At 43.6% G+C, this 24918-nt stretch overlaps 5 protein-coding genes across 11 annotated transcripts; 1 reads left to right on the top strand and 4 right to left on the bottom strand.

Moving 5' to 3' along the window:
• Positions 1–2386: 2386 nt before the first annotated feature.
• LOC108243039 (oocyte zinc finger protein XlCOF7.1) lies at positions 2387–5787 on the bottom strand. Its single transcript, XM_017428223.3, has 4 exons — positions 4929–5787; positions 4640–4749; positions 4362–4467; positions 2387–4252 (listed from the first exon to the last, which is right to left on the bottom strand). Exons 1-4 carry the CDS (start codon positions 5176–5178, stop codon positions 3261–3263), a joined length of 1458 nt encoding a protein of 485 aa, XP_017283712.1. The 5' UTR covers positions 5179–5787; the 3' UTR covers positions 2387–3260.
• Positions 5788–6453: 666 nt separating this feature from the next.
• Positions 6454–11628, bottom strand: LOC108243048. Of its 6 annotated transcripts, XR_001808871.3 has the most exons (6): positions 11327–11484; positions 8938–9321; positions 8682–8803; positions 8277–8334; positions 7334–8085; positions 6454–6891 (listed from the first exon to the last, which is right to left on the bottom strand). XR_001808871.3 is itself a non-coding variant. In XM_017428234.3 (5 exons), exons 2-5 carry the CDS (start codon positions 9242–9244, stop codon positions 7436–7438), a joined length of 1137 nt encoding a protein of 378 aa, XP_017283723.1. In that variant the 5' UTR covers positions 9245–9321; positions 11447–11628; the 3' UTR covers positions 6454–7435. The 6 variants fall into 6 exon arrangements, 5 of the variants coding, with proteins under 5 accessions (XP_017283723.1, XP_017283722.1, XP_017283724.1 ...); XM_017428234.3 differs by having other exon boundaries at positions 6454–8085; positions 11447–11628; XM_017428233.3 differs by having other exon boundaries at positions 6454–8085.
• A 752-nt stretch (positions 11629–12380) lies between these two features.
• Positions 12381–13916, bottom strand: mif (macrophage migration inhibitory factor). Its single transcript, XM_017428261.3, has 3 exons — positions 13709–13916; positions 12790–12962; positions 12381–12647 (listed from the first exon to the last, which is right to left on the bottom strand). The coding sequence occupies exons 1-3, from the start codon at positions 13814–13816 to the stop codon at positions 12581–12583; spliced, it is 348 nt and encodes a 115-aa protein (XP_017283750.1). The 5' UTR covers positions 13817–13916; the 3' UTR covers positions 12381–12580.
• An 833-nt stretch (positions 13917–14749) lies between these two features.
• Positions 14750–21395, top strand: si:dkeyp-121d2.7 (zinc finger protein 449). 2 transcript variants are annotated; one of them, XM_017428228.3, is made up of 5 exons: positions 14750–14974; positions 15318–15658; positions 16695–17038; positions 19799–19910; positions 19998–21395. In XM_017428228.3, exons 2-5 carry the CDS (start codon positions 15364–15366, stop codon positions 21035–21037), a joined length of 1791 nt encoding a protein of 596 aa, XP_017283717.2. In that variant the 5' UTR covers positions 14750–14974; positions 15318–15363; the 3' UTR covers positions 21038–21395. The 2 variants fall into 2 exon arrangements, with proteins under 2 accessions (XP_017283717.2, XP_024864361.1); XM_025008593.2 differs by having other exon boundaries at positions 15328–15658.
• Positions 21396–22728: 1333 nt separating this feature from the next.
• LOC108243026 (endonuclease domain-containing 1 protein) lies at positions 22729–24067 on the bottom strand. Its single transcript, XM_017428200.2, has 2 exons — positions 23687–24067; positions 22729–23418 (listed from the first exon to the last, which is right to left on the bottom strand). Exons 1-2 carry the CDS (start codon positions 23987–23989, stop codon positions 22834–22836), a joined length of 888 nt encoding a protein of 295 aa, XP_017283689.1. The 5' UTR covers positions 23990–24067; the 3' UTR covers positions 22729–22833.
• Positions 24068–24918: the final 851 nt, after the last annotated feature.

Consider the following 24918-nt stretch of genomic DNA (forward strand, 5'->3'; position numbering starts at 1 on the left):
CTAATTTATCTCCAGTCAGTGATGTGCTTAGAATAGATTATTAGATTGGAAGGTCGGCCGATAGAGCGTACAAGTCCGTCTCATCTGTTCCTTTTTTTTCCAGAAAAAGTCCATTTCAGCTCAGATTTAATTCACTTTACTCCACACATCTGAGTGTAAAGATTAACCAATGTACCAAAATGATCACACATCTTGATCCGAGGATGTCGCCATCATTGACCCATTTTCAGCCCCTTCAGCTGTTTTCGTAGGTAAACAAACACACGTGGTGGTTGGCAGCCTTTTACAAATTTTGCTTCAAAGTTTTAATGTAAGGACACATTAGCCATCGATACGAGGAAAAAAAAAGTGTATTCTTGTGTATTTTTTCTTTATGACCAGACATGACATTGTGACGAGTCCTTGAACTGACCGCCATTCCATTTAAGCTCCACGGCAACAAGAAATCAGCGTTTCTAAGCTTAAATTCAGTCAGCAGACCACGGATCAACCGGTGCCTTAAGTAGCAGACAGAAACGTAATTCCCTGAAGGGTGTGTGTGTGTGTAGGGGGGGTTGTTCCAGTACACTAATGGCATCCCAGATGAAACCACAGCCCCCGGGGTGTTGGTGGGACCGGGTGGATTAGGAACCACCTCATCCCTTAGAGCCTTAACATACACATAAACTACACTCCCACTACACGCATAAACACAAATAAAAGTGTCTAAAATGATAAAAGATCTCTCGTTTTACACGATATGTTTGAGGAGGAAGGATGCATTTGTTGGAATTCGGTGGACGGCAGGTGAATGATTTGCAAAGTTGCAGGAAAAGTAAAAGTTGCACAAGGCGACAAGACGTAAAGAGCAACGTTTACAGGCTGATGCTGGCTTAAAACGGGAAAAAAACGGTTGTGGTTCCGAAGCTGCTAACTCCGTACAGTCCCACCGCAGTCCTTCTATGATCGACTGTTTATTTGTTGTATTTCTCCTGAGATGAAGCTGCTTTGACGAGAAAGGAGATTTAAATATAAACTAAAACGTCATTATTTTTTTTTATCTGTGCACAGATTAACGCTGCTATCCGACCTTGTCCTTTCGTTAAACACAGTAAATGTGTGCACTTAAAAAGGTCAGAAGGAACACGGAGCTTTACTCAGCGGGGAGCCGATCCTCTCACATCAAACACAGCCGTGACAGAACGGAGACATCCGAACATTAATCTGTACATCTCTCTGTCCTCCAGGGGAGAGAGACACACACACACATATGGGTGACCTTTAAGGGGGGAGGGGAGGTCATTCGATGTAATCTTTCTGTTAGCAAACCCCGGACTCAGCAGCCCGGGGAATACACACACAGAGTCTGTGACCGGGACTCATCCAGCACCAAGAGACCGCGTGTGAAAGACAGACGTGGGACAAACGGCCTGCCATCCACCACAAGGACCACAAAGACATTTTAGGCCTTTTGGGGAGGAAAAAAAATTTTAAAAAATAAAGAAATGTGTCTGAGGCTCAGCTGACGTTAACAGGATGTTTTAGCAAAAACTCTTCGAGTCACAGATTTCTTTTCTGCATTCAGAACAAAATTCTACATCAGTGTTTCCATCAAAATCTGCACAATCCGCAGTACAGAGACAATATGTCAATAAAATGTACATTCTAACGTACCTAAATCCACTCTGAAGAATTGCAGCTACTTATTGTTTCGCACAAACAGATTACTCAGGATTCTTTCCTCCAATACACCCAACATTAAGATGTAACGTTTCCTGGGACATATTTATAAAAAAAAAAACAGTTACAAGGTCTGATAAAAAATAAATAAAACATTAACAAAAGTTAACCCTGTTTCAAAGCTTTAGGATTTGTGACCTTTAAGATAATTGTAACAAAGGGAATAAAACTTTTACTCACAAAACAAAAACAGAGGAATGAGGTTTTGTGCAATTAAACACAAATTCACATTTTTCATTTCTTGCTCAGTAAGGACCCACTTCAAGACCGACTCCTATGCGAGATGACACAAGTGCATCAAGCATAAAAACAAATAAATTAATTAAATATATAATATCAAAAGGCTACCTGACGCCAAGCTATTTGTATATCTGCACTGCCCCCTAGTGGCTCGCAAGAACTGGTGCAACTATGTTCAGTTTTTTGTTTTATCTTTTTTTTCCACTCTGTGGGAAGCAGAACAGTCCTTTTAAACAAATATTATTCACTATCTGCAGTAAAAGGTTTTCCATTTCACAGCACAGTAAACAAACAAGCAAACAAAAAAGAAAGTTAAGACTGGAATTCAAGTGTTCTAGTTTCGGGGGGGGGGGGGTAAACTTGGTACAAAACCATTAAAGTCAACAGTCGAACATTCCAGCTTTGCAAAACGTGTGCACTTTAAAAATATATGAATATAGCTTTTATTTGAATCTCAAAGAAAAGACAATTAAATCACTTAATCATAAGGAAAATCAGAATCAGAAGTTCGGAAACAAACGCCTGCACACGTGTGAAAATCCACATAGATGTGAAGTTTAAAGAGCGTTATAGACGTAACGAGACGCTGCAGCTGACAGCAAGCACGGGAGCGCTCAAATGAAACCATTGGAAAGATAATAAAACTCCCAACACGTTGTTTTTTTGCTTCCAGTGAATTAAAGTCTGAGGCAAGTACAAGCAAAACAAAAAAAAGCTTTTAAAGTAAAACAATCAGGCAGACGGGTAAAAAGAAAAAGATTAACTGGAAGTTTTTGGGGATGTTTCCTCCACTTTATCTGACAAAAAAAAGGAGTTTTATTTTTTTTTTATTTTTTATTTTTTTTACATGTGATTTTTTTCCTCTGCAAAATAAAAACAGCCAAATGAACATCCTCCAGTGGGTTTTCAGTTTGTTTACAATATAAAACCGACACTTCGAGCAATAAAAACTTGCTCACTGATGGCTGTATGACATTTAACAGACAGAACAGCCACTGGAAGATAAAGTAATGACTTTTTTTTTTATAGCAGTGGACAACATTTCCTAATCATGGATAATTGTAGGCAACTCGTCACGATACGTTGGAACAGAAAGCTGTAAACTAAAACTTTTAATCACTCAAAACTAAAAAAATACAATCAGGACAAATAAATGTACATCACATTGGCCATCACTGACTGATCAGGATTATTTCCATGGCTGCCTGGAACTTACAACACTTACAAAATGCTTTTTTTTGTGCTGCAATTAGTTTCCTTTTCTTGATTTGTTCTGCAAAGAAAAACAAAAAAAAGCCTTTCTAAATCGCATTTGGGCCGATGTCAGGTTCCGGCTGATCGTCGATGTAGTAGGGGTCTCCTTGGTGGACTCGGTGATTGTGCACCCTCAGGTTCCCCCTGTGGGCGAACCTCTTTCCGCACTCGGCGCAAGCGAAGGGCCTCTTCCCCATGTGGACGTCCCGTTGGTGGGCCCTTAAGTTGCCGCTGCGAGCAAAGCGCTTGCCGCACTGGGCGCAGCCGAACGGGCGCTCCCCGGTGTGCGTGCGAGTGTGGACGGTCAGCTCGGACGGCGTGAGGAAGCTCTTGTCGCAGAACTGACAGGGATGCAGTCTGACCCCCGTGTGCCGCAACAGGTGCCTGCGCTGGTGGGAGGGGTAGGTGAAACACTTTGTGCAGTACGGGCAGGAGTACGGGCGCCCGTTGCCTCCGCCGGGCGCCGGAGCGGGGACGAGAGTGTTCAGCTGTCGCTTGGCGAGCGACGGGGCATTCAGCTGCGGTTGCAGGGGGTCTCTGGTACCAAAGTTTGTGATCCGGCGGGTGTGACTGTTTGGACTCCTCACAGCCCTGTCAGCTCCTGTTTGCCACGTCGTTTCGCCGGAGGATGCCTGGGGATGGTCTGAGCGACCCGCCCTCGGCCCCACGCCCGGACTCTGCTCCGAGTTCTGGTTCTCAGACTCCTGGTCCAGGAAAGAGAATGAGCTACCGTCGCCGTCGTTGCTGGTCTCGTCTGATCTGAAAGCGGGTCGGAAGCACGACGGGTCGACGTTGGTCGTGCTGCTGCTGCCACCGGCTGGAGCGGAACAGCCTGAACCGTTTGCCCGCAGGCTCTCCAGACCCGACGCATCGCCTCGAGCGGCATCCAGTCCTGGCAGCCACTCTCCTGGCTGAGGCAGGCTCGGATCGGTTCGAGGAGAACAGCGCCCACTCTGGGAGATGGAGAGAAAAGGAGCAGAGGCTTGATCTTGGAGGGGCCGGGGGTCTGCACCGTGACTGCTTTGATTCCAATTAGATACTGCAAAAAGAAAAATTACAAATTTATACACTTTCATCATACAACCAACAGGTTCTATCTCAGTTCCTTCATCAAAGAACAGCCTCAACAGTATGTGTGACTTTCTTACTTTTGGTTTTAGTTTGTGGAGCAGAAAGACCCTCACTCTGCCTATCGTCCCGGGTGGGAAGGTTTCCATCTGCGGCTTCGATTGTGACAGACCGAGATCCAGCATGCTGTTCAGAAAGAAACCAATCAAGTCCATAAGACTTTAAAAGAGTCGCAGTAAACTGAGAAGCACGAGCCCTGATGTGACGGCTGTCCAGAAATCTATTTAATATCTAATCTATTTGATTGCTATAATTTTTTTTTTAAACAATCAAAAGTGCTGGCAGGAAAAGTTCTGACCTCGTGTTTCACAGAAGCTCCATCATGCCCCAAAACCTCCTCCTCTTTCAGCATGCAGAGCGCCTCCTCCGAGTCCGAATCGCTCGACACATCCTTCCCCGCATTTGGTCCTATTTAGGGAAATCATATATATATGGTGATGGTGAAATAATAATCAGTCACATTTGTTTATATCAAAGAATGCTTCACAGTAAATGTATACAACAAAAGAAATGCTTATCAGATCTACTATCTGTCTAACTCTTTATATAAGTAATTTATAGGGCCGCAGAACCACAGCCTGTGGTACCTGATCCCGTGTGCTGCCTGATGCCGCCTCCGGGTGACACCTCTCCCTCCTTCGCCCTCGGCCTCCTCCTCTCCCGGTTCTCCAGCTTGCAGCGGAGGACGGAGATCTCCTCGGTTTTCTGCGCCAGCTCTGCCTGCTGATCGCACAGGCTGCTCTCGAAGATCTTGGCGATCTCGCACACGGCCGCCGCCAGCAGGGAGTCCATGACGGTGGCCAGCTGAGCGTGGAAGGCGCTCCTGACCGACTCCATGCCCCCCCACCCCGTTTGTTTAAACAACACGGCTTGACAGTCTGGCTGTTTTCCCCCCCAGCAAACTAACCTCCGGAGGACGTAGACGGATTCTTCTACCCTGCTGCCATGCTATATTTCCGACTTAACGACAGTTTTCAGCAGTTAAAGTCCGGATAATCAGGCTTTGCTAACTATCCATACATTCAGGAGGCTAACTAAGCAGCACTGCCCCATTTGAGGCAAGCTGTCTGCATGACGAAATATAAGCGGATGATTTAGTCTTTTTTTAACAAGTTACAAAGAAGACATGTTCGCAAAGCGTGACAGTTATTGTTCCGCTCTGAATAGGATGTAAACAAGGACGCGACCAAGCGTAGCTAGCTCCCGTCGGCTACCACCGGCGCGAAATGTGCAAATGTCGGAGAAATAGATGGAAAAACAGACACGTTACTGTGCGGGTTGAAAGTAGGTGGTCAAGAATCCTCGCTGTCACTGAAAACGTCAAACAACCTCTAACTCGGGTTTAAAAAAAAATAGAAAAAGATGCTCTGGCTAGCAGGTGAGCACCTGTGATGTGATGGAAGCAAGTCTCGCGAGAACTAAAAAGTGGGAACTGATGTGACGTAATCTCGCGAGACCTAAAGTGATCAGCTAAAGCCTGTGCGGGCTCATTCAGTGCGCTGCTATATACGCGGGCAATAACGTTTTTGCTTGTTTCTGTGCGTTCTTATGTCTCTGTTACTAAAATAGCTCAAACCACTGCGCTAACGTCGCTGAAAACAGCAGAAAGTAATCATTGTATGCATACCTATAAGTATAACGTTTGGAATAAACTTGATTCAAGATGGCCGCCCAGCCTACATACCTTAAGCCAAAAAAAATGCCTACAACTCAGTCAGGTTTATAGATATTTTCCCAAGGTTTAGTATGGTAGAAGCTGAGACTGATACACATATTCTGACAATGAACAGATAGTGTAGCATCTGTTTAAAATTTTACTTTTAACTATTTGGAAGGTTTCTTCAAAAAATAGTTGCAGCTGAGCCAAAATCTGATGTGATGGGAGCTGAGAATCATCTGTCAAACACAGTCTGAGCCTAATATCTTGCAATACGTACCAGAGTGCGCATAATATTCTAGGTTTGACCAAAATGTCTACAACTCCTGTCATAAAATCTTTGTTCAAACAGGCGTGAAAGGTGGCGGGCAATACGCATTTCTCCAAGGAGTGCTAGGCCTTTAATTGATTTATGATTCACCAAGAAAAAGTACAACACAATAGACTAAAAAAAGTGAAATATTTATATATTTAATGCCAACAATATTTCAAGAAAAAGGTACAAATTTGAAAAATTGTCACACAAAAGAATTCTGAGAAGTTCAGCACCCAGGAAACTTAGACAGCAGTTGTTGTTGTTTTTTTAATATAAAATAATATAATATACAAACTCCTCTGTCAAAAGTTAAAAATGCTAAAAGCCTTAAGATTTCTTTAAAAACTTCACAAGCTTGAACCGGACACAAGTGCAAAAAGAATTTAGGATTTGCTAAATCCAGTAAAATTGGTCATTAGAGACAAATATAAAACAAATTCATTTGCACTTGTGTCTTTGGTTCAAATTAATTATAAAATTAATTTGAAGTAAATTAAATTGCAGTATCTTCAACAGATGTTCGGTCAGTCGGGAGGTTTCTCCTGTTCCACCCAGATCGATCCAGGCGGCGCAGAGACTAAAACAGGACGCACAAAACATTCACATCAATGTGATGAAGCACTTTCACTTTACTGCCAGATGTCTTCTTCCATCAGTGGATCGTTTTTATGTAAAAAATAAAATAAAAACCCACAAGAATTCAACATTTCCTGATTGTTTGATGCCACTCGGTTTATCCGAACGTAAATGTGACGACCTTTCAGGTATCTAATTTCAGATTAAAAGTAAGATAGTTGTTTTACAAAGTTATTTTTAAAAAATGGGGAAACACTTATAGGATTTAGGTATTAAATGACTTCATTTTAAATAGAAAATAAAAACCAGGACTTCATCTTGCCTTCCAGTGAGCCGCTGTCTGCAGGCGTGTGAAGCCAGCTGCATCAGTCCGTCCGTTTCCTGAGTTGTATGTTCGGGCGGCGCTGTTCAGTGTTAAAGATGCTGCTTTTTAAGAAACGTACCTTTTGCGTGCTGGATCGGTGTCCTGGCTGTGACCTGAGACTGAACTCTGCAGCACGTGCCTCTCATGTCCTCTCGTATGGATGCAGTTCCATCAAACCATCTCAGTTCTCCTCCACATCCTCCAAAGGCCTCATCCACCCGGGGTCTCCGCTGGCGTCGGTGAAACTTGTGCCGCCTTGGCGCGACGGTTTCAAGCGCTTTCTGGTGACTCTTTCGCGGCCGTTGACCGAGAGCTCGACGCTCTCCTCCTTCACCGTCAGCTGCGTTCTGAGGGGTCCGGCTGAGTCTTTTTCGCGGCGTTTCTTGGCTTCTCGTGCCATCCGTTTCTTAAACTTTGCACAGGTCTGTACGTGGCAGCTGATGGAATCGACAGAGGCGAGGACCTTTTTGCAGCCTCGGCACGTCCTGTGGATACGGGCGTGATTGTTTCGACCGGATTGCTTTTGGAACAGCTTGTTGCAAAACCTACAGGGGTACTTCGCTGCAACGCTGGTTTTTGTGTCCTGTAATCCGGCAGACTTGGACCAGTTCTTCGTTTGGTTTTCCAGCCTTTCTTGGTGCGTCTGCACATTTTTCTTCCCCCTGTTGCTCCTTCTAAGGCGACTTATATTTGTTAGGTCGCAGTTTTCGTGTTTGAGGTCTTCGAGCAGGATTCTAATATCGCCTCTCTGCGCTGGCGGTTTGCCGCCTTGCTCACAGTACGGCACTTTTTTGATCACAGTGTGTTTTGACTTATCATTCAAAGAAGAAACTGCAGAGAAAGAAAAAAACAGGAACGCAGTAAGACAACCTGGACACGAGACGACAGTAAACAAACCAATTGGACAGGTGAACAGGGAATAAATAACCATTAGAAAAATAAGCCGAGTACAACCAGTCTTAAAGTGAAGATGTGATTTCTGCCTTGACTGGGGGGAGACGAGGCAGAAGTACCGAACTTACTTCTTCTAGATCTTCTGATGCTTTTAGACCTCTGGATGTTGACGTGATATTTAAGCATCTAAAACAAGGATATTTTTGGTTAAATCTCCAAGAGATAACAATGAAAAATACAAAAAAATACAGAAAAGGCTCCATAAAGAAAAAGAAGATTAGTTTTCTGGATGTTTCCAGCCTGTGTGAGGATTAGTTAGTTAACGTGGAGGAAATAGGCAGTTCTGAGTGGACTGGAACAGTTCTTTGTGAAAACGTTCTACACCGGATGTCTCCTGGTCCTAAAGTTTTCAGGCTTCTTGGACTTATCTAGATTTTTAATACATTAAAAAAAAACAAATCCGTAAGAATTCTTCTTAGTCACGTCTTATTTTAAAACTTTTCTATAAAAGGTTACTCCATGTCTCCACACACCTCGTTCTTGATGGGAACTTGCCACAGAGGGATGGAAAACTGGCGCAGCCTCACGCCAGGAAGCGCGTTCTTCGGTTTGGTCACCGTCTCGTCGCCGAGTGGAGCGCACCAGTCATCAGGCACTGCTCAAAACACAACGACAAACGTGGTTAACCTTTCTTTGAAAGCTATTCGGCATCATAGTTTTCCTTCATATACAAATCAAAAAACAGGACAAAAAGCCATATATTACTTAAGGTTTAATCTATTATTGCACCTTCAAACTCAATCTCAGGAAGTGAGGAGCTCTGTCCACGGGCATCTGGGACTTCTGGCTTTCTGCGGCTGGGGTTGGCCTCTGCTCCTCCAGATCTCCCAAGCTCAAAATCTTTCAGCTTTATCTCAGCTGTCTGCAGCTTGACCTTCAGCTGAGCGATCTCCTCTCCTTTCTGTGCGACCTCCATTCTGTGGTCATGTAGTGCATTTTCAAAAACCTTGACAATCTCAAACAGAGCTGTCCTTAAAACCATGTCCATTGTCGTGGTCAGCTGGACCCTGAGGCCTCTCATAACGTTGTCCGACATGATGGGGGCTGACTGGCAGCAGCTTTTAGATGCTTTTGGACGATGAAGTCTCTTGTGCAGTGGAGGTCCCTATCCCTCTAAACACAAAGACAAAAAATACAAAACAATCAGTGTTCAGATAAAGATAAGAAGGTTCACAAAATTGCGTTGATAAAACAACTCTTTGCCATCAATTTACCTTTGCCTAAGACCACATCTGTAGATTTCTTTTTTATTTGTAAGCTTTAATTGGGACGGAAAAATGTGAGTTTATGCCCTACCAGCCTCAGCTGACAAGCCTGCTGGACTCTTCAGTCGGAGCAAAGGGGTAGGTAGGTCTTCAGATGTTCTGGGACCTTCACCGTTTTTGAAAAAGCTCCTCTAATTTAAAGAACTTGACTCTTGGCCTTCCGAAGAAAGAAATTCCACCATCAGGAGGTTTTTCAAGACAGATCTGGTCATATTCTTCTGGCTATTTTCAGACAAGCCTCGAACATAAAACTCCGTCCTCCTACCAAACCAGTATGAACCTGAACCGACGGCTGGATCTCTGGAATCAGATGAAAACTCTTCAGGCCATGAAGAGTCGGCCATGACAGTCCTGGTCATGGCCGACAAGTCCTGTTTTTTTTTTTTGTCGTTGTTGTGAAGCCAGTCCACCACAGTAACAAGGGTGCTTCCCTCGAACAAGCCCTTGCAGCTTTTGTAATCTGTGGTTTTTTGCAACATCCGACTACACCTCAACAGTCACATGTTGTCTTTGAGGACAAATGAAAGCTTTGACCTTGCCTTGTCTGATTTAACTTGCTGTCACATATAACTTCTTCAGTATACATTACATAACAATCATTTAATGTTAAACATAACACATAATAAAATCATTAACCCCCTTCTTGGTGGAGAACTCCTGCCAGTTTATCATACCGCTGCAAATTTCACATGATTAAGTGCATACAAATGAAGTACGATCTGTTACACGATCAGTTGTTCATAGAAAACACATAAGTGATCACTGATTAGTTATACTGATTAACTTTGGAATTTAATAATACAATCTATAGCTTATACCTTCAAATCAAATTTTAGGTTAATTTCAATGCTTAGATACATTTATTGTTTAAAGCGGACACACACACACAATCATTATATTACTATTTAAAACAGAGATAATTTCTTTGGTATTTAATCATTATACACTCGTTCTCCACTGGTCTTCCAACCGATCTTAACACACATTCCAAGCATAAATACGCTAAATAAATCTTTTCAATTAAACAACACAAAAAAATTAATTAGGCTAAACAATTTCATTATTTTAAATCTAAAAAAATATATATATATAAAATTCACCTCATAACACAGTGGTTTGACCCAACCCGGCTCCTGTCAGTCACTGACTGTCGCCATGGAAACGTAAAATGGATGAAGCGAATTTTATTGTGGTGTGAAGAAGTGTTTATAAATAATTGTTTATAGGTGGCTTCAGTTTGAGAATAAGTCTTTTTAACATTAAAGCTAAGACTTATGCGGCGGTATTTTATCACTGACATAAAAATCTAATCATAATTTACACTGGAAGACAAGCACGAGTTAAAGTAGCATTCATGCTGCATCCTGTTAGAGATGAGTATGCTTTAGCATTAGCATTAATGCTAACGCTAAAAACAAATTAGCCGACAGCTGGATCCACGGTTCGACTCGAGCTCTGCCCTCCGGTTCCTTAGGGCCCGAACTTCGCCTCAGACACCAAGGTCCACAACTTCACCGATAAACGATGCAGTCGTTTTTTATGAGTTACTAACATCCGCGAATCACGTAAGCATCGTCCGCCATTTTTACTCAGGAGCGAACGACCAGAAAGGACATCGTAGCGTTATTTATTTCTTATATCCCCGGCTCATTTGGTATAAATTGCACCGATCAGTATTTTTGTCATCTATTGCAATATGAGTGAGTGTAAAGTTAATCTTGTTAACGTTGCTTCTGCTCTCTTCAAGGCCTACGTGTTTGTCACTCAGCTACCATGGCGGTTACCAAAGCAACGGAAGTCTATGAGGCTGAGCAAAGGAACTGATCCACCAGATAAAAGGCAAATAAACACACCTGGAATCAGGCTGCATGTAACCGGGGCAGTTATAATTCACTCCGGAGTTGCGTCGTTCCAGTAAAAACAGACGTTAAAAAAAGTGTGGAAAATACCAGGAAACTGACTTTTATCTTTACCTATAGGACACGCTTTTCCCGCCTTGCATCAGGATGACGTCACGTACCAGAATGAGTGCTCTGTTGTGATTGACTGTTGTGTCGTGGAGAGACCGCCCACACTTTCGGTATATCTCGGTGCTGCGTTCGATGCCCGTCGAAATTAGAGGCTCTGACTGAAACGTCACTAAAAAATGTTTATACTGATTTGTTTTGCTGTTAAAAGTAGTAGACATATGATTCGTGCAGTTAGGAAGCGCTTAAACGCGGTAGATAGGTTGTATAATTGTGTTATTCCTGTTTTAGATATTTTTCTTTCAAAAATCCGAGTTTCTGATATGGCACAACAAGTCTACTTCACGGACTGCAGAAATTTTCCAGTCCATATACGTCACCTACTGTTCTTAGAAGAGACGTGGAGCCCCGGAGCCTCAGAAAGTGTATTCAGTCTCAGCTATGAAAGAACAATAAAGCAGCCATTTATGCAAATAAATTAAAATGGTCCAGCTTTGCTTCAGCGAGGTCTTTAATTCATTTCAAAAATACTTTATTTATCCCAAAGGGAAATTAAATGTTGACGTAGCTCATTTAAATCAGGGAGTTATTATAGATGGTGATGGCTGTGGGCAGGAAACATCTCCTGATCTTTCTAATGATGAACTCCTAATGATGGGTTTTATAAGTATAAAAGTGACTAAATCCCTTTATTTCACTGAACACCTGATACGGTATAGTGAATTAAAGCATGCGCGTTTTCCAGTCGTCATCCAGAGCATCTTAACATCCCCTGACAGCATCACTTATTGCTTATTCTTTTTGTTTACCTTTGGTTATAAAATACAAAGGTGATTACTCTCTTAGTTCGATATCTATCTATACTGTAATAGTTTAAATAAATGTAGATAATCTGCCCATGAATGGAGTGCAGCTGTTTGCCAACCAAATAAAACCTTCATTTATGGTCCTCAGGGTTTGCTTTATTTATTAAAAGGAAAAAAAGTATCAGTGCAAAGCATAAGGGTCTGATCAAGTGCTTATACAGTATTTTCAACTTGGATTATGAAGGTTTTTGCTCTTCGTTTTATCAGTTTAAACTATGCTCAAAACAAGCAGGAAAATGCTGGAATTATTATCATTTTAACGGTGGTTTCCTTCTCAGCCGAATGTTGTGTTGTTCCAGGCCACATTGGCTGCGTCCATGTCCACAAAGTTAATATAAATCCTGAAACAGACACCAAGACAAACAAGCAGGTTAGCGACATTAGCGAAGAGCCGTTATGTAACACAGAGAAGCGTCTCAGCTTGTGTTTCACATCCAGTCAAGTCAAACCAAGTGAATTTTAAGGCTGATATGCATGCGTTACCTGTCAGGAGAGACCCCAAGGTGTTTGTTTAGCAGTCCGCACAGGAGTTTAGAGTACTGCTTGTTGTGAGCGCCGCTGATCTTGCCGATGCTGTGAAGGGAGCAGAGAGCGCAGAGGTCTCCCTTCCCTCCAAACTTCATCATTTGGTCTGGGTTGACGTGCACAGCGATGTACTGGCAAATTAAAACACAAATAAAGAAAATAAACTGAAGTCAGACCAAACTGGGAAGTCCAAAAGTATCAGTTTTGACGTTTAAAACGATAAAAGTGCTGAGTTTATTGCAATTGTAAATCATTTAAATCAATAAATCTGTATTTTTTAATATAATAATCACTTATCAACATTGTAGGCATTAAGTAGTGGTCATTTCATTACAAGTGGTATAGGATATGTCCATTATTTTCTGTACATTACACATTTAGATGTTTATAAGAAACTACTTTTATTTTTGAAGCCTCTCTTGTGCATCCCTTTTTTAAATTATGACTTTAAAGCTACTTTTCACTAACAGGGCATTTTATTTTTACTTATATTTAACACTTGTCTCTTTGAGTTAACTTTATTTATCCTTTGTGACTCCATTTGCGTTTCCTTCTTCCTCAATATTATTCTATTTGCTAAATAAGCCCAGGGCTTGACAAATGCCTCTTTTGTTTCCTGGTCGTTGGGAAGAAATAAGAATAATTTATTGGCGTTTAATCTAAATTAAAGAACTGAAAACAAACACGCAGATTATCGATGCAAGCTGTGAACAGATTAAGTTACCTCCTGAGCTGGTATCTCAGGTAAATTATCCACCTGTGCTCAGCTCAGACCACATTATTCCACAGTATATTTAACTTTGGTTATACTCTGGATAAATCGATATGAACGAGGTGAATAACCCCTTGAAGCGCTCCCCCCTCCACCCGGGCCTACCTGCGCAGGTTTGCCCATAACCTTCGCCAGCTCCTCGGTGGCCTCCGACAGCAGAGCCGCGGGCACGTCGCTCTTCGCCACGTTGGTGTTCACCACAAACATCGGCATGGTCGCTGCTCTTTCGTCCCTCCCGCCGAAGCTGCAAGGTGCTCTCTCCTCCTGCTCGAGCACGGAAGGAGAAAACGCGCAGGGAGAAGCTCCGCCCCCGCCCCCTTTTCCGCTGTAGCGTCATGTGACCGGCTGAGCACAGCGACACCTGTCGTCCCGGAGGACACATGGCAGCACAGCCTCTCCTTTGTTAGGATTTGTTTGATTAGGTAATTATTTTAACTTTGTTTATAGAATATTAAAATATCTTTCTCAATAGAAAAGTTATGCCTGAAACGTCAAATATAATTATTGTATAAAACAGCACCTTGTTGAATAGAGTTGCATCACATTACATTAATCTGATGTTTTTTCAGGTAATTTTTTTTATTCCATTTGATTATTTTCCATCTATCTTTAAATCTCAGTGTGTGCAACTAAAACAAGATCACAGTACCAAAGCACACATCTCTTTGCATTGAGTGTTTGCTTGTCAGATCAACAGTATCTTGCATGGTACTTCAGAAAATTCAGACTTGAAAACAAACTAAGGCGTGTGCTTTAGACAGCCAGTTAGTAATTCCTCTTTTTGGCACAGTGTCATTGCAGGTTTTAAAACCGGTCTAGGGCTTTAAAATGTTTAGAACCAGACTTTGAATTTGCATCATAGCCTAACATTGTACTGCTGAAATCAATATGTATATAGGTTTATGTGAAAATAACAATAATAGTAGTAGGCTATGCCCACTTTATTCTGTTTTGGAATAAAGGTTATGTTTCTGTGATGATGCCAGTCTGGTCCCCTGTGTTTTAGGCCTCTGGGTATGTTCCTATTTGTCCGGAACAGAAGCGAGTCAGCGGTGAAACTTTATTGTTGTTTCAGGGTGCGCGTCACTATTAGGACAAGTACGGTACTGAGCATGCGCAGTCCTGCCAGGCATCATAAGCAGCGCTGAAGGAGTCGAAGAGGAAAACAGTGGCAGCAGGAGGAGGCGGTGAGACGGAGCAGGGCTGAAGTTGGTCGGCGCTTTCCTTTGTCGCCCCTTTTTGTGCCCCCCTCCAGCTTCTAAACGACACGGAGCTCCTCCGAAATTAGTGATATTATCTCGAGTGTCTTCGCCTTTACACCGAGGAGGTCTCTCTCTGCCCCCCCGGGGGTTTTATCCACCAAAAAAAAAGGTGCGTATTCGGAGCTAAACTAGCAAGGCGGCTAGCACTTTTTAACGTTCCGGGAGGGAGGCTGTTCCTTGAAGGTCTCTGCAAAACCCACCAGAGCTACAAGTTTACCGACAGGCTGGCGGGGAGGACTGTGTGTTGAGCTGTGCGATTAAATAATCCGAAGTGGTGTAATTAAATTGTTACAAATCCGGTTTTGAAATGCGAATTAGCAGCAAGAGCGAGCTAACGTCCCGGTAACACTGGACACTTGAGTTGTTCTGTGCAGTGCATTATTGGAAAAGAAAAAAAAAAACCTTGTTAAAGCTGGGTTAAATGTAACGAGCACGTTTGGTTTCTCATTAAGTGTCCATCAGACCCGCAGCTGTCCTCGGCTCCGGGGCGGCGGGAGGATGATGGAGGAGTCGGTGAGCGCGTTCGAGACGCATCTGACGGCCGTCATGGACAGCCTGATCCGCGCCTCCGTCTGCGAGATCACCAAGCTCTTCCAGGAGACGGTGAGCGACTACCTGGTGGAGCTGTCCCTCAACAGGAAGGAGAACGACGCCCTGAAGCTGCGGCTGAAGCTGACGGAGAACAAGCTGAGGACGGAGCGCAGGTACGGGCTGGGCTGGGCGGCCAGCCGCCGCAGCGCCGGGCTGGAGGAGGGAGGCGCGCCGCGGCAGAGGAGGAAAGTTGACTTGGCTCGTGAGTGTCTTTATTTATTTATTTACTTATTTTGATCAGGTGTGTGGTGAGTTGGAGGTATAACTTAAATACCACCTTATCAACTCGTGTATGTGTGTGTTTTTTGAGAGAAAAGGCTGTCTGTGAGCAGTTACTGACACACTTGTTTTGTTGGAAACCATCTGGCAAGAGCTGATCTCTCCCTCCCTCCCTTCCTCCCTTCCTCCTCCGCCTCCTCCTCATGATCTCTCTCCCTCTGTCCTTCACCTCCCCCTCTCCTCTCTTTCCACTGCATTCTGTCCCTCCCACTCTTCTGTGCTTGTGCTCCCTTCCTCCTTCCCTTCCTGCCTAACTCCTCTCCCTCCCCCACCTCCTTCTGTCACTTATCAACTCCCTCCTCCCCTTCCTGCTCCTCTCTCTCTCGCGCTTGCTCTGGCGGAGCTCTCTCCTTCACACCCTCTCCTCCTTTTCCTCGTTCTCCCTGCCCCCACCTCCTCCTGTTCTGTTCTCTCCTTCATCACGTTGCACACACACATACTCCCCCGCCTCCTTTCCTCTCCTGCTTCTCTCTCCATAATTACACACTCCCTCTTTAATGCAACTTCTCTCTCCCCCCCCTCACCCCTCTTCCCCACTTCTTCAACATGCCCTCCTTCACTCTCCTTCAACATGCCCTCCCTCTTCTCCTCTTCCTCGTCAACTTCACGTCTTCCTCTCCTCTATCATATCGGTCACATGTTTCTCTCTCCTCCCTCTCTCCTCTGTGTCCTTCTACGCCCCCTCTCCTCACTTGTTCATCATGCCCCCTCCTCCTCCTCCTCCTCTCCCCCTCCTGATTTCTTCTCTCCTTCACCCCTCTAATCCTCTCCAATCTCCTCATCTTCCTCCTCATCTCCCACCTCCCCACCCTCTTCTCTCCTTCATCTTTCACTCCTTGCCTTGCAATCATCTCCTCCCACTCATCTCTCTCCCCCTCATATTTCATCTGCTGTCTCCCTGTGCCCTCTGTCTCTCCACCTCCCTCCCACCATCCTTCATTGCCCTCCCTTCTCTTCAGGAGGCAAGTCGAAAAAGAGCCCAGCAGCAGCCCATGGCAAAGGCTGGCCCGGAGGCGTGTGGGAGGAAGGAGGAGGTGGCGGGGGAGGAGGTGGAGCCAGTGGAGGAGCTCTGGGCTTGGGAGCTGCAGCAGCAGCAGCAGGAGGAGGAGGAAAAGGGGGGAAGGAGGCCAGAGAGGCCTACATCATCCAGTTCCCCCAGGAGGAGGAGGAGGAGGAGGAGGAAGAAGACGAAGAGGAGGAGGATGAGGAGGACGAGGAGGAGGAGGGAGGGATGCTAGATGACGAGGACGGGGAGGGCAGCCTCAGCGGTGAGGGGGAGGAGACGGCCAACATCAAAGAGGAGGTGAGGGAGACAGGTTTTCTCTGAGAAGGAGTAGGAGGAGAAAGTGGCACAGCATCGCCGCGCCGCTCGGGAGCTCAGCGCAAACGGCTGTTGACGGAAAGATGGCGAGAGTTTAGCTTTAATTTTCAGCCACCAGATCGCTGCAGGATGGAGGGAAGGGTATTGATTCGAGCCACGGGAGCCTGTTGAGTGGAGAACTCTTCAGATCTCAACCACACCGAGCATTTTGGGTTGAAGCACTTCAGGTGGAAGTGAAAAGATGCGGAGCATTTATCCGCATAAGGCTGCACATTCATACCTCCGTTCAGGTTATCTGAACTGGGGCTCATCTCCAGCTGTGTCCGTCCGTCACGGGGCCACATGGAGACAAACGAGAAGCAGTCACCCTCTCGCCTCGTGACAGTGTAGTGTAGCTAGTTAAAAGCACGTGTGTTTATTGAGGCTGTGGGAGGAAGCAGGAGAACCCAGAGAAAACCCACGCATGCACAGGTAGATCATGAAAACTCCATGCAAAAAAAGACTTCTACTCTGAAATGCCTGTGAGCTGTCAGTGTCCTACCTGCTTGACAACAGTCACGGTTGTGAATATCAACAATTTGTGATGATGAAGCCAATTCTTTAAGAGAATCAATGAGAAGAGCACTTCTGCCGTCAAAAACGATGTCAAACCTAAACAAATGTTGAACACTAGATGGCGTAATTCTCGTATTACAGGGTTGAAACTGTCTTGGCTTAAAGAGCAAAAACCTCGTCTTTTGTTGAATATCATATAATCGTCGTTTCTGGTTCTTTTTATAACAAATAATAAGTTCATGCCGTCGGATGGAGATTAGTCAACCTAATAACTGTAAAAAAATTGAATTTTGTAGACCATTCCGACGGCTTTCTGAAAACATAATAGAGCCAATTGTCTCGGACACGCAAACGAGGCTCATTTGTGTATGACGTCAGCAAAGGGAGTCCCAAGCGCACCGCCATGACTGTCTCACTGGCAAAATGGATACCGGTAGTATATGTAGTAGCTCGAGCTCGTCGGATTTCAGCGAATTTGATTTCGAATCTGAGGATGAGGCCTGTCCGAATCAGGATTAGACGATGAAGAATTCGGGGAGGGCAGATTTGAATGCGATATTGATGGAATAATCCAGCCATATATGGACGAACCAGAGGTCCAACCACCACCGGACGACGAGGAGGAGGAGATGGAAGTCCACCCGACACCAGAAATAGACTTTAATATTGTAGAAAATTGGTAAAGGTCTTTTCTATCTGTAGAAATGAATACTAACAGTCTATTTTAATCATTTTTTACATTTAGACGAGCAAAAATATTTGTGAAACTTGTTTTTTATTGGGTTCTTATCTGTCCGGAATTAGCAACATCATAGGCTTCAATAACACACACGGTAGTCGGATTTTTAATGACTGAGACCGCATACCTGTTCCTGAAACCGGTTTCCTCTTCACAACTTCGGACGGAAGGGCAGGGAATTTCAAAGCAATCCTCCTTGAAGTGGCTGGAACAAACAACTGCACCCGAACCTGGCTCGCGGAAATCCGCCCTGGTTTGCTGGACAAAGCGGATCCATGCACGTCTAATGGCATCATCCTTTGGAAAAGCATACGTTGATATCCCCAAAGATCTGTTGGCAACATTGTTGCAGTCTCCAACTACACAATAGTTCGGCATTTCGTATTGTTTCCACTACAATACACTCAATACAATACCAGCATGAACAGCAATGGCGGACGTCTCCCTGTGCTGACGTCATCACCGACGATTTTCGAGAGTTACCGAGCGCGCGATTGGAACTTTCGGTTCATAGCAGACGCTTAAAAATTTTTGGTCAAAATTCGTTTTTTCATAAAATCCACCGAGTTAAATTTCACTTTGTCGACAGATATATGATATTGATGTTATTGAAATTCAATTGTGTAAAGATTATTTTGTAATCACTTTGCTCTTTCCCGTGATTTATTTGTTACACATCAGCTGAATGTTGCAGAATGTGAGGACTACAGTGTAATTGATGCAAAATTAGATGACTTAAAATATACTCTAAAATGCCACTAAAACTGGTACAACATTTTTATACATTTGAATTATAGTAGGTGAGGGGAAAAATGCTCTTATCGCTGCATTCTGAGCTTCAATGAGTATAGTTTCCACACAGAAAGCATGCTGACTGTTGTCTGCTGCAGGTAACACGCTGACTGCTCACAAGTACTTCGGAAAGTCTCATTTAATAGACAGACTATAGCATCATTTTCACAAATATTTTAAATTGGATTGTGTTAGTATCACATTTTCTCACCAGTATTGCTGTTTTAGTTTTTAATACATGGATTTTGTGACAGCTAAGAGTCTTTCAGGAGCTGTTGGAAAATATTTTGCACATTTTATAGCCTTGAAGTGTTCCATATTTTTCTCTTTAATGCTTGCTCAAAGTATAATACTTTATTGATCCACAGTAGATGTGGTTTGGAATCATCCGACAGTTTAAGCAGACACCTTATGAGCCGTTTTTTCCTTAAAGTTTAGTGATCTTCCAGATCTCAGCTCGACCTCCTTAGATATGAGGTGAACCCAGTGCTTCTACTGAATTAGTCACAAAAACAGAACATTTAATTAATTAGGATATTTTAATGTGACCGTTGCGTATCAGTGAATGAGGAGCCGTTTGGTCAGATTTTAAAGTAAATGTTTTCTTCTTCCTGAGCTCAGCTGTTCGCTCTCTAACTCTAACTCTGTTTGTGCAGTTTCCTCAAACTGAGGGCTATCAGCCCGCTTCTCTGCGACTCATCAAGGAGGCCTTGAAGATGAATCCACCCATCCAGAACTTCCACATTGGTTCCAAATCCCAGAGTGACGGTAATGATGCCGGGAAAGCTAGAAAAGCTGTTCAAACACAAGTAGTAGACGTGAGCGCTCACATAAACTCTCCTTCTCTGTTTTCAGACATGTCAGATTGCGCCCCGGTTCTTCATCCCGGCCAGAGAGGAGAGAAGGACTGGGTTATGGGTCATACGGAGGCACCAGATGAGAGCATGGCAGTGGATGAGCTACGGGGTCTGGAATCTGCTCTAAAGGCTGACCGAGACCTCGAGCAGGCGGCCAGGACGGCTTTGCAGCGCGATCCAGAGGCAGGGCGAGTGAGCGAGGTCGTCGTGGCCCCAAAATACATCGGTCTGGACGGAATGGAGCAGGAAGGAGAGCTGGAGCCGCATCCCCCGACTCTGCAGAGAGAGGACGAGATGAGCCAAGGCAGGATGAAGGACAGCGTGAGGCCTGGAGTGGTGGAGCTGAGGTTAGGCTGGTCCAAGAAGCTGAAAGAGGAGGATCCGGTCGAAGTGAAGCCTGTAGATGGTGCCATGGAGCAGGCCGAGTCTGAGCAGCTGCCCCACCTGTCAGCTCCTGGAAGTGTGGGGGAGAGCGGGGGAGAGGAGGAGGGGGGAGCGGACCTGCTCCACTTCTGCCCACAGTGTGGAGGAGGCTTCACGTCAGACGCCGAGCTGGACGAGCACCCCTGTCCACTGGGCGGCGCCCACCTACAGGGCAGCGAATCCGAGGACAGCCTTTTCCCGTGCGCCCACTGCGGGAACACGTTCAGCCACCCCTGGGCCCTCAAGAACCACGAGTGCGCCTGCGCCGCCGAACGGCCCCACTGCTGCGAGATCTGCGGGAAGCGCTTCACGCACTCGCGCTCGCTGGAGCGCCACCACCTGGTGCACACGGGGGAGCGGCCGCACCGCTGCCCGCAGTGCGGCCGCTGCTTCAGCCGCCTCGGCAACCTGGAACGGCACCAGCGGATCCACACGGGGGAGCGCCCGTACGGGTGCGACGCGTGCGGGAAGCGCTTCAGCCGCGTGGAGTACCTAAAGAGACACCAGCTCATCCACAACACTGAGAAGGCAACGCTGCAGTGCTCCAACTGTGGGCGGGGCTTCTGTGACGTGGAGCAGCTGAAGAACCACCAGTGCTTCGAGAACCCCTGCTAGAACTTCGGCGAGAGCGGAACTTACCTGATGAATGTGGCGTTCTCGCGGAGTCTCTCCGAGGCGAAGAAGCCCACACGTGGATGATTTTTGCGGGGCAAGAATTCAACTGTAAATTTAACTTTATAGGAAGAGTTAAAAGTCTCGGTTATTTCTTTGTGAAGACGTGTAAAACCTGAACTTATTTATGACAAAGACTACATTGTGACTTTTTATCATTTTAGCAATATTCTCTTGTATCCAATCCTTTTTCTGACAGTACAAGTTGATGGGTTTGTATGTTCTGTTTTTATTTTGTCTGTTTGTGTTTTGGTCTGTGTCTTTAAAAAAAAAAGAAATAAACATTTCAGTTCATCCTAAATCATTCCTGTCCTGTTGTTTGTTTTGTACAATTAAAGACAAAATCAGATTTATCTGAGACTTTTGTATGTACTAAACTCCAGACATAATTGTGTGAATGCTGATTCAGCATTTATTTTAATTATTTAATAACAAACAGCTGTCAAAGTCTATTAAAGCCCATGTGTCAAACTTTAAATGCTTGCATAAAAAATCAGTTGTATTCAGGATTATATGCAAAGAAAAGTGAAATAAATAGGAAATGTCTGCTGCAGGGTTTTGTTGCGATGAAGTGATCGTTGTTCTTTAAAAATAAATTTTTAATAGTTGTGCTTTATTCCTGAAACAAAGCCAGTTATAAAAGGAGAAAACAAACAATACCATTTTACATGTCAAATACAGCTACAAAGGAAGTATTTTTGCTTCCGAAAGAAATTTAAACGATTTATTTAGATTAGCAGAACAAGATTGGCTGAAACTTTTGACCGTTGCTGCAAAATTCATACAGAAAACTCAAAACCAATCATTTACTTAATTGAACTTGAAAAATACTCTAGGCGATACCAAGGTTGTGCATCTTTTAATGATTTACAGCATTTTAAAGTCGAACCTTCTGGATTAAATAATGTCCTTGAATTTACACAGAATCACGTCACGTTGTAACCCATCTAACGGTTGTCATTACTTCAGTTCTTTTTGTTTATTTCCATTAAACTTTTAGCAAATGTTTAATGAATATCTTACTCTATGCGATCGTAAGTATATATATATTCAACCAGCTCTTTTTTATAAAAAAAAAAAACAAATTTAAATTTAAATTTTGATGCTATGACCTTGGTGGAGGTTTGCGATCTCTGAGTGCTTCGTGTTTATGCTTTTAATTGATAAAGTACCAACAATGAAGGGGGAAAAAAGGTTATTTGGCAGGGTGGGGTCATGCCCTGTCAGCTACACCCCTGGTCTGGGTGGAAGACCTGCTTCCATCTCTGTCCACAAGGTGGTGCCCACTTACAGGCCAGCGAATCAGAGGACATCCTCCCATCTTTACCTTCATCTTTAAGTGCATGCATGAATCCTTTTTATTGGCAAAAATTCAGCTTTTTCAAAGTAGAAAACCTAAAACGATCTGCTATTTCTTTACGTGCAAAACGTGAAATTATTTATGGTTATATTTTGCATTTTTGCAATATTAAACTTACGGGCACAATTCTTTTTCCAACATAACTGGCCTTCTTTGTGTGTGTGTGTGTGTTTGGTTGTATTTTGTGTGTGTGTGTTTTAATTATAAACAAAGAAAACAACATTTCACTCACTTTTGACTTTATTGATTTCCGGGGTTCGTGACAGAACCACCTTAATCTCATATTTCCAAACATTGGTTCAAACAAGCAGAAAGTTTCCAGTTTTTCCGGCATGTCAAACATTTATTCAGGGATAAACCCTTGTGGGTTTCTATAGAACTAGTTAGCTTTACAATCCTCTTTAAACAAAGTTACTTGTTCTGTATTTAGCCTTTCTTTCAGGATGACCTCCAGGTCCTTTAAGGTCAGCTTCCTAACAGCATAATCTGGATATTTCGTGTGATCTTTCGGTACAATGTTAATGTCACTATTAGGATCATTTCGTCCCAGAGCCGCATGTGTGGGAAACCCACCATTCAAATCTGTTTTAAAAGCCGTGCAGCAGTAAGCAGACCACATGTATTCAGGCACTGACACCTTTTCATTCATCGCCTTACGTTCGGGCTTAAAGGGTAGTCCTCCGGTGATCACAAACATATCCCCCTCGCAGTCCTTTTTTATCATAACTATTTCTTTCTCCCATTCAACCCACGGGCCATTATTTGAGCCCCCTCGTTGCGGTACCATATTTGTCAGGGTGAAAGTGGCTTCTTTATCTTCTTTTGTTTCTTGGTGCAGACTGGGAGCGAGATGGCCCTTGGTGTAGATACTTCCCTTGTAATCTTTGAGTGATGCCTGGAAGTCGTAATCCACTTTATCATCTTGAATCGGTTTCATCTCCGGCTCGCCTTTCTCATCTGTCAGCTGGTTGATATTGAGGAAAAAAAGCTTCATTTAGGCAACAATATTATTAATGCTGTATTTCAGACATCCTGTTTAACTATGATTTTTAGAAAGTGATACTTAATTATGTATGAATTATAATGTTTAAGTAATATGCAAGCAGTAAAAACAAGACACCAGGGGTTGAGAGCATGATAAATCATATTTGATAACTTGTATAAGTGACTTGCTTGTAACTAAACAGTACTTTTGTTTAAGTGCTGCCTGTTTGATCATTTCTGCACCTTACCTGTGGTTCATACATCCAAACTTCATCGTCGGGCCGAGCAATTTTTTCGTCTTTTGGCAGAATAACTTTGTATGCAGAGTACAGCGGTGCATGAAAAACACGACTATACAGCGTGGCAAAGCGGTACTTGTTTTTGTACTGCTGGCATATGGACCGATCCTCTCCCCCTTGTATTCCTTGCGGCGGAGATTTTTGATAGAAGAAACCCAGACACTCAGAAAAGTCGGTCCCAGTCCTTGCAGAGATCGTGTCAAAAGAACACGTCAAAAGAAACAAAAGGGCTCCCTTGGAGAACTGAAGCATCTTTCACGTGAAGCAGAACAAACAGGCTGCAGAGCGAAGGTCTCGCAAAGCTCCTTTAAGACAAGTCGCTTTTAGCTTTCAAGTGAATCTCGACTCCAGTTAAATAGTCCTGGTTCAGCCCCCGAGGTAAGGGGTGGTGCCTTCAGACTGATATCGCAAATGTCATGTAAATAATGAAATACAGTCACTGTTCCGTTTTATTGTGACTTGCCCTTTACTTGCACATTATGTATGAAGTCAGACCTACTGTATCATATTTGTAATTATTTCCTCAAAATCTGTAAGAGGGAAGGGATGGTGCAGGCTGGTTTTGGTGCTTATGGGAAACATGCAATAGTTAGATTTACACTATATATTTTAAAGGCTTTGTATTATGGACTTTTTAATTTACAGTTTACAAAGAAGTCTTGATCGAACAGATTGGTGATTTTAAAAAAAAGAATGGGTCGATCAAATACCGCTTTTATTGTATTTAAACGGTAAGCTTGACAGCTTGACAGAATTTGATGAGTGATGAGGTGCACGGTTGTAGCTGTTATCCTGCATTAACTAAAATAGTTGTCCCTGGATAGAAAACTGAATGTTCTTTAAAGGAAAAAAAATAAGCCACTATATAATCTTAATGTGAATGCAAGCATTTAGTTTATGCTGAATTTCACAATTACAGAAGGACGCTAAAAGAACAGCAAACAAGGAAAACAGCAGCATCTTCCTTTGAAATAGTTTGCAGTGCAGTACATTAATTATTTCAACTTATGACATGGATTATTTGAATGAACGCTATGTCCAAAATGATCTGATAGGTCAGATGATGATCTAAACTGAGACTGAAGTGTAGCTGCTCACCTACAAGCTCCCCACTTTACATTTGTCTTTTAGCTTATGGCTCTATTATCTTATTATAAAATGCAAATTATTAGAATAAGGAA

The sequence above is a fragment of the Kryptolebias marmoratus genome, linkage group LG9, assembly GCF_001649575.2.
Source record: "Kryptolebias marmoratus isolate JLee-2015 linkage group LG9, ASM164957v2, whole genome shotgun sequence".
NCBI lineage: Eukaryota > Metazoa > Chordata > Actinopteri > Cyprinodontiformes > Rivulidae > Kryptolebias > Kryptolebias marmoratus.

Bases quoted from the DNA above. Each gene is read 5' to 3' on its own strand.
- LOC108243026 (XM_017428200.2), bottom strand. From the start codon at position 23,989: ATGCTTCAGTTCTCCAAGGGAGCCCTTTTGTTTCTTTTGACGTGTTCT. The intron at 23,419-23,686 runs GTAAGGTGCAGA...AATATCAACCAG, and splicing joins TTTGGATGTATGAACCACAG to CTGACAGATGAGAAAGGCGA.
- LOC108243048 (XM_017428234.3), bottom strand. From the start codon at position 9,244: ATGTCGGACAACGTTATGAGAGGCCTCAGGGTCCAGCTGACCACGACA. The intron at 8,335-8,681 runs GTGTGTGGAGAC...TCCTTGTTTTAG, and splicing joins AAGTTCCCATCAAGAACGAG to ATGCTTAAATATCACGTCAA. The intron at 8,086-8,276 runs GTAAGTTCGGTA...CTTTCTCTGCAG, and splicing joins CATCAGAAGATCTAGAAGAA to TTTCTTCTTTGAATGATAAG.
- LOC108243039 (XM_017428223.3), bottom strand. From the start codon at position 5,178: ATGGAGTCGGTCAGGAGCGCCTTCCACGCTCAGCTGGCCACCGTCATG. The intron at 4,750-4,928 runs GTACCACAGGCT...TTCCCTAAATAG, and splicing joins CAGGCAGCACACGGGATCAG to GACCAAATGCGGGGAAGGAT. The intron at 4,253-4,361 runs GTAAGAAAGTCA...TTCTTTTTGCAG, and splicing joins TCCACAAACTAAAACCAAAA to TATCTAATTGGAATCAAAGC.
- si:dkeyp-121d2.7 (XM_017428228.3), top strand. From the start codon at position 15,364: ATGATGGAGGAGTCGGTGAGCGCGTTCGAGACGCATCTGACGGCCGTC. The intron at 15,659-16,694 runs GTGAGTGTCTTT...CCTTCTCTTCAG, and splicing joins GAGGAAAGTTGACTTGGCTC to GAGGCAAGTCGAAAAAGAGC. The intron at 17,039-19,798 runs GTGAGGGAGACA...CTGTTTGTGCAG, and splicing joins CGGCCAACATCAAAGAGGAG to TTTCCTCAAACTGAGGGCTA.
- mif (XM_017428261.3), bottom strand. From the start codon at position 13,816: ATGCCGATGTTTGTGGTGAACACCAACGTGGCGAAGAGCGACGTGCCC. The intron at 12,963-13,708 runs GTAGGCCCGGGT...TTAATTTGCCAG, and splicing joins TTATGGGCAAACCTGCGCAG to TACATCGCTGTGCACGTCAA. The intron at 12,648-12,789 runs GTAACGCATGCA...TGTCTGTTTCAG, and splicing joins CTTGGGGTCTCTCCTGACAG to GATTTATATTAACTTTGTGG.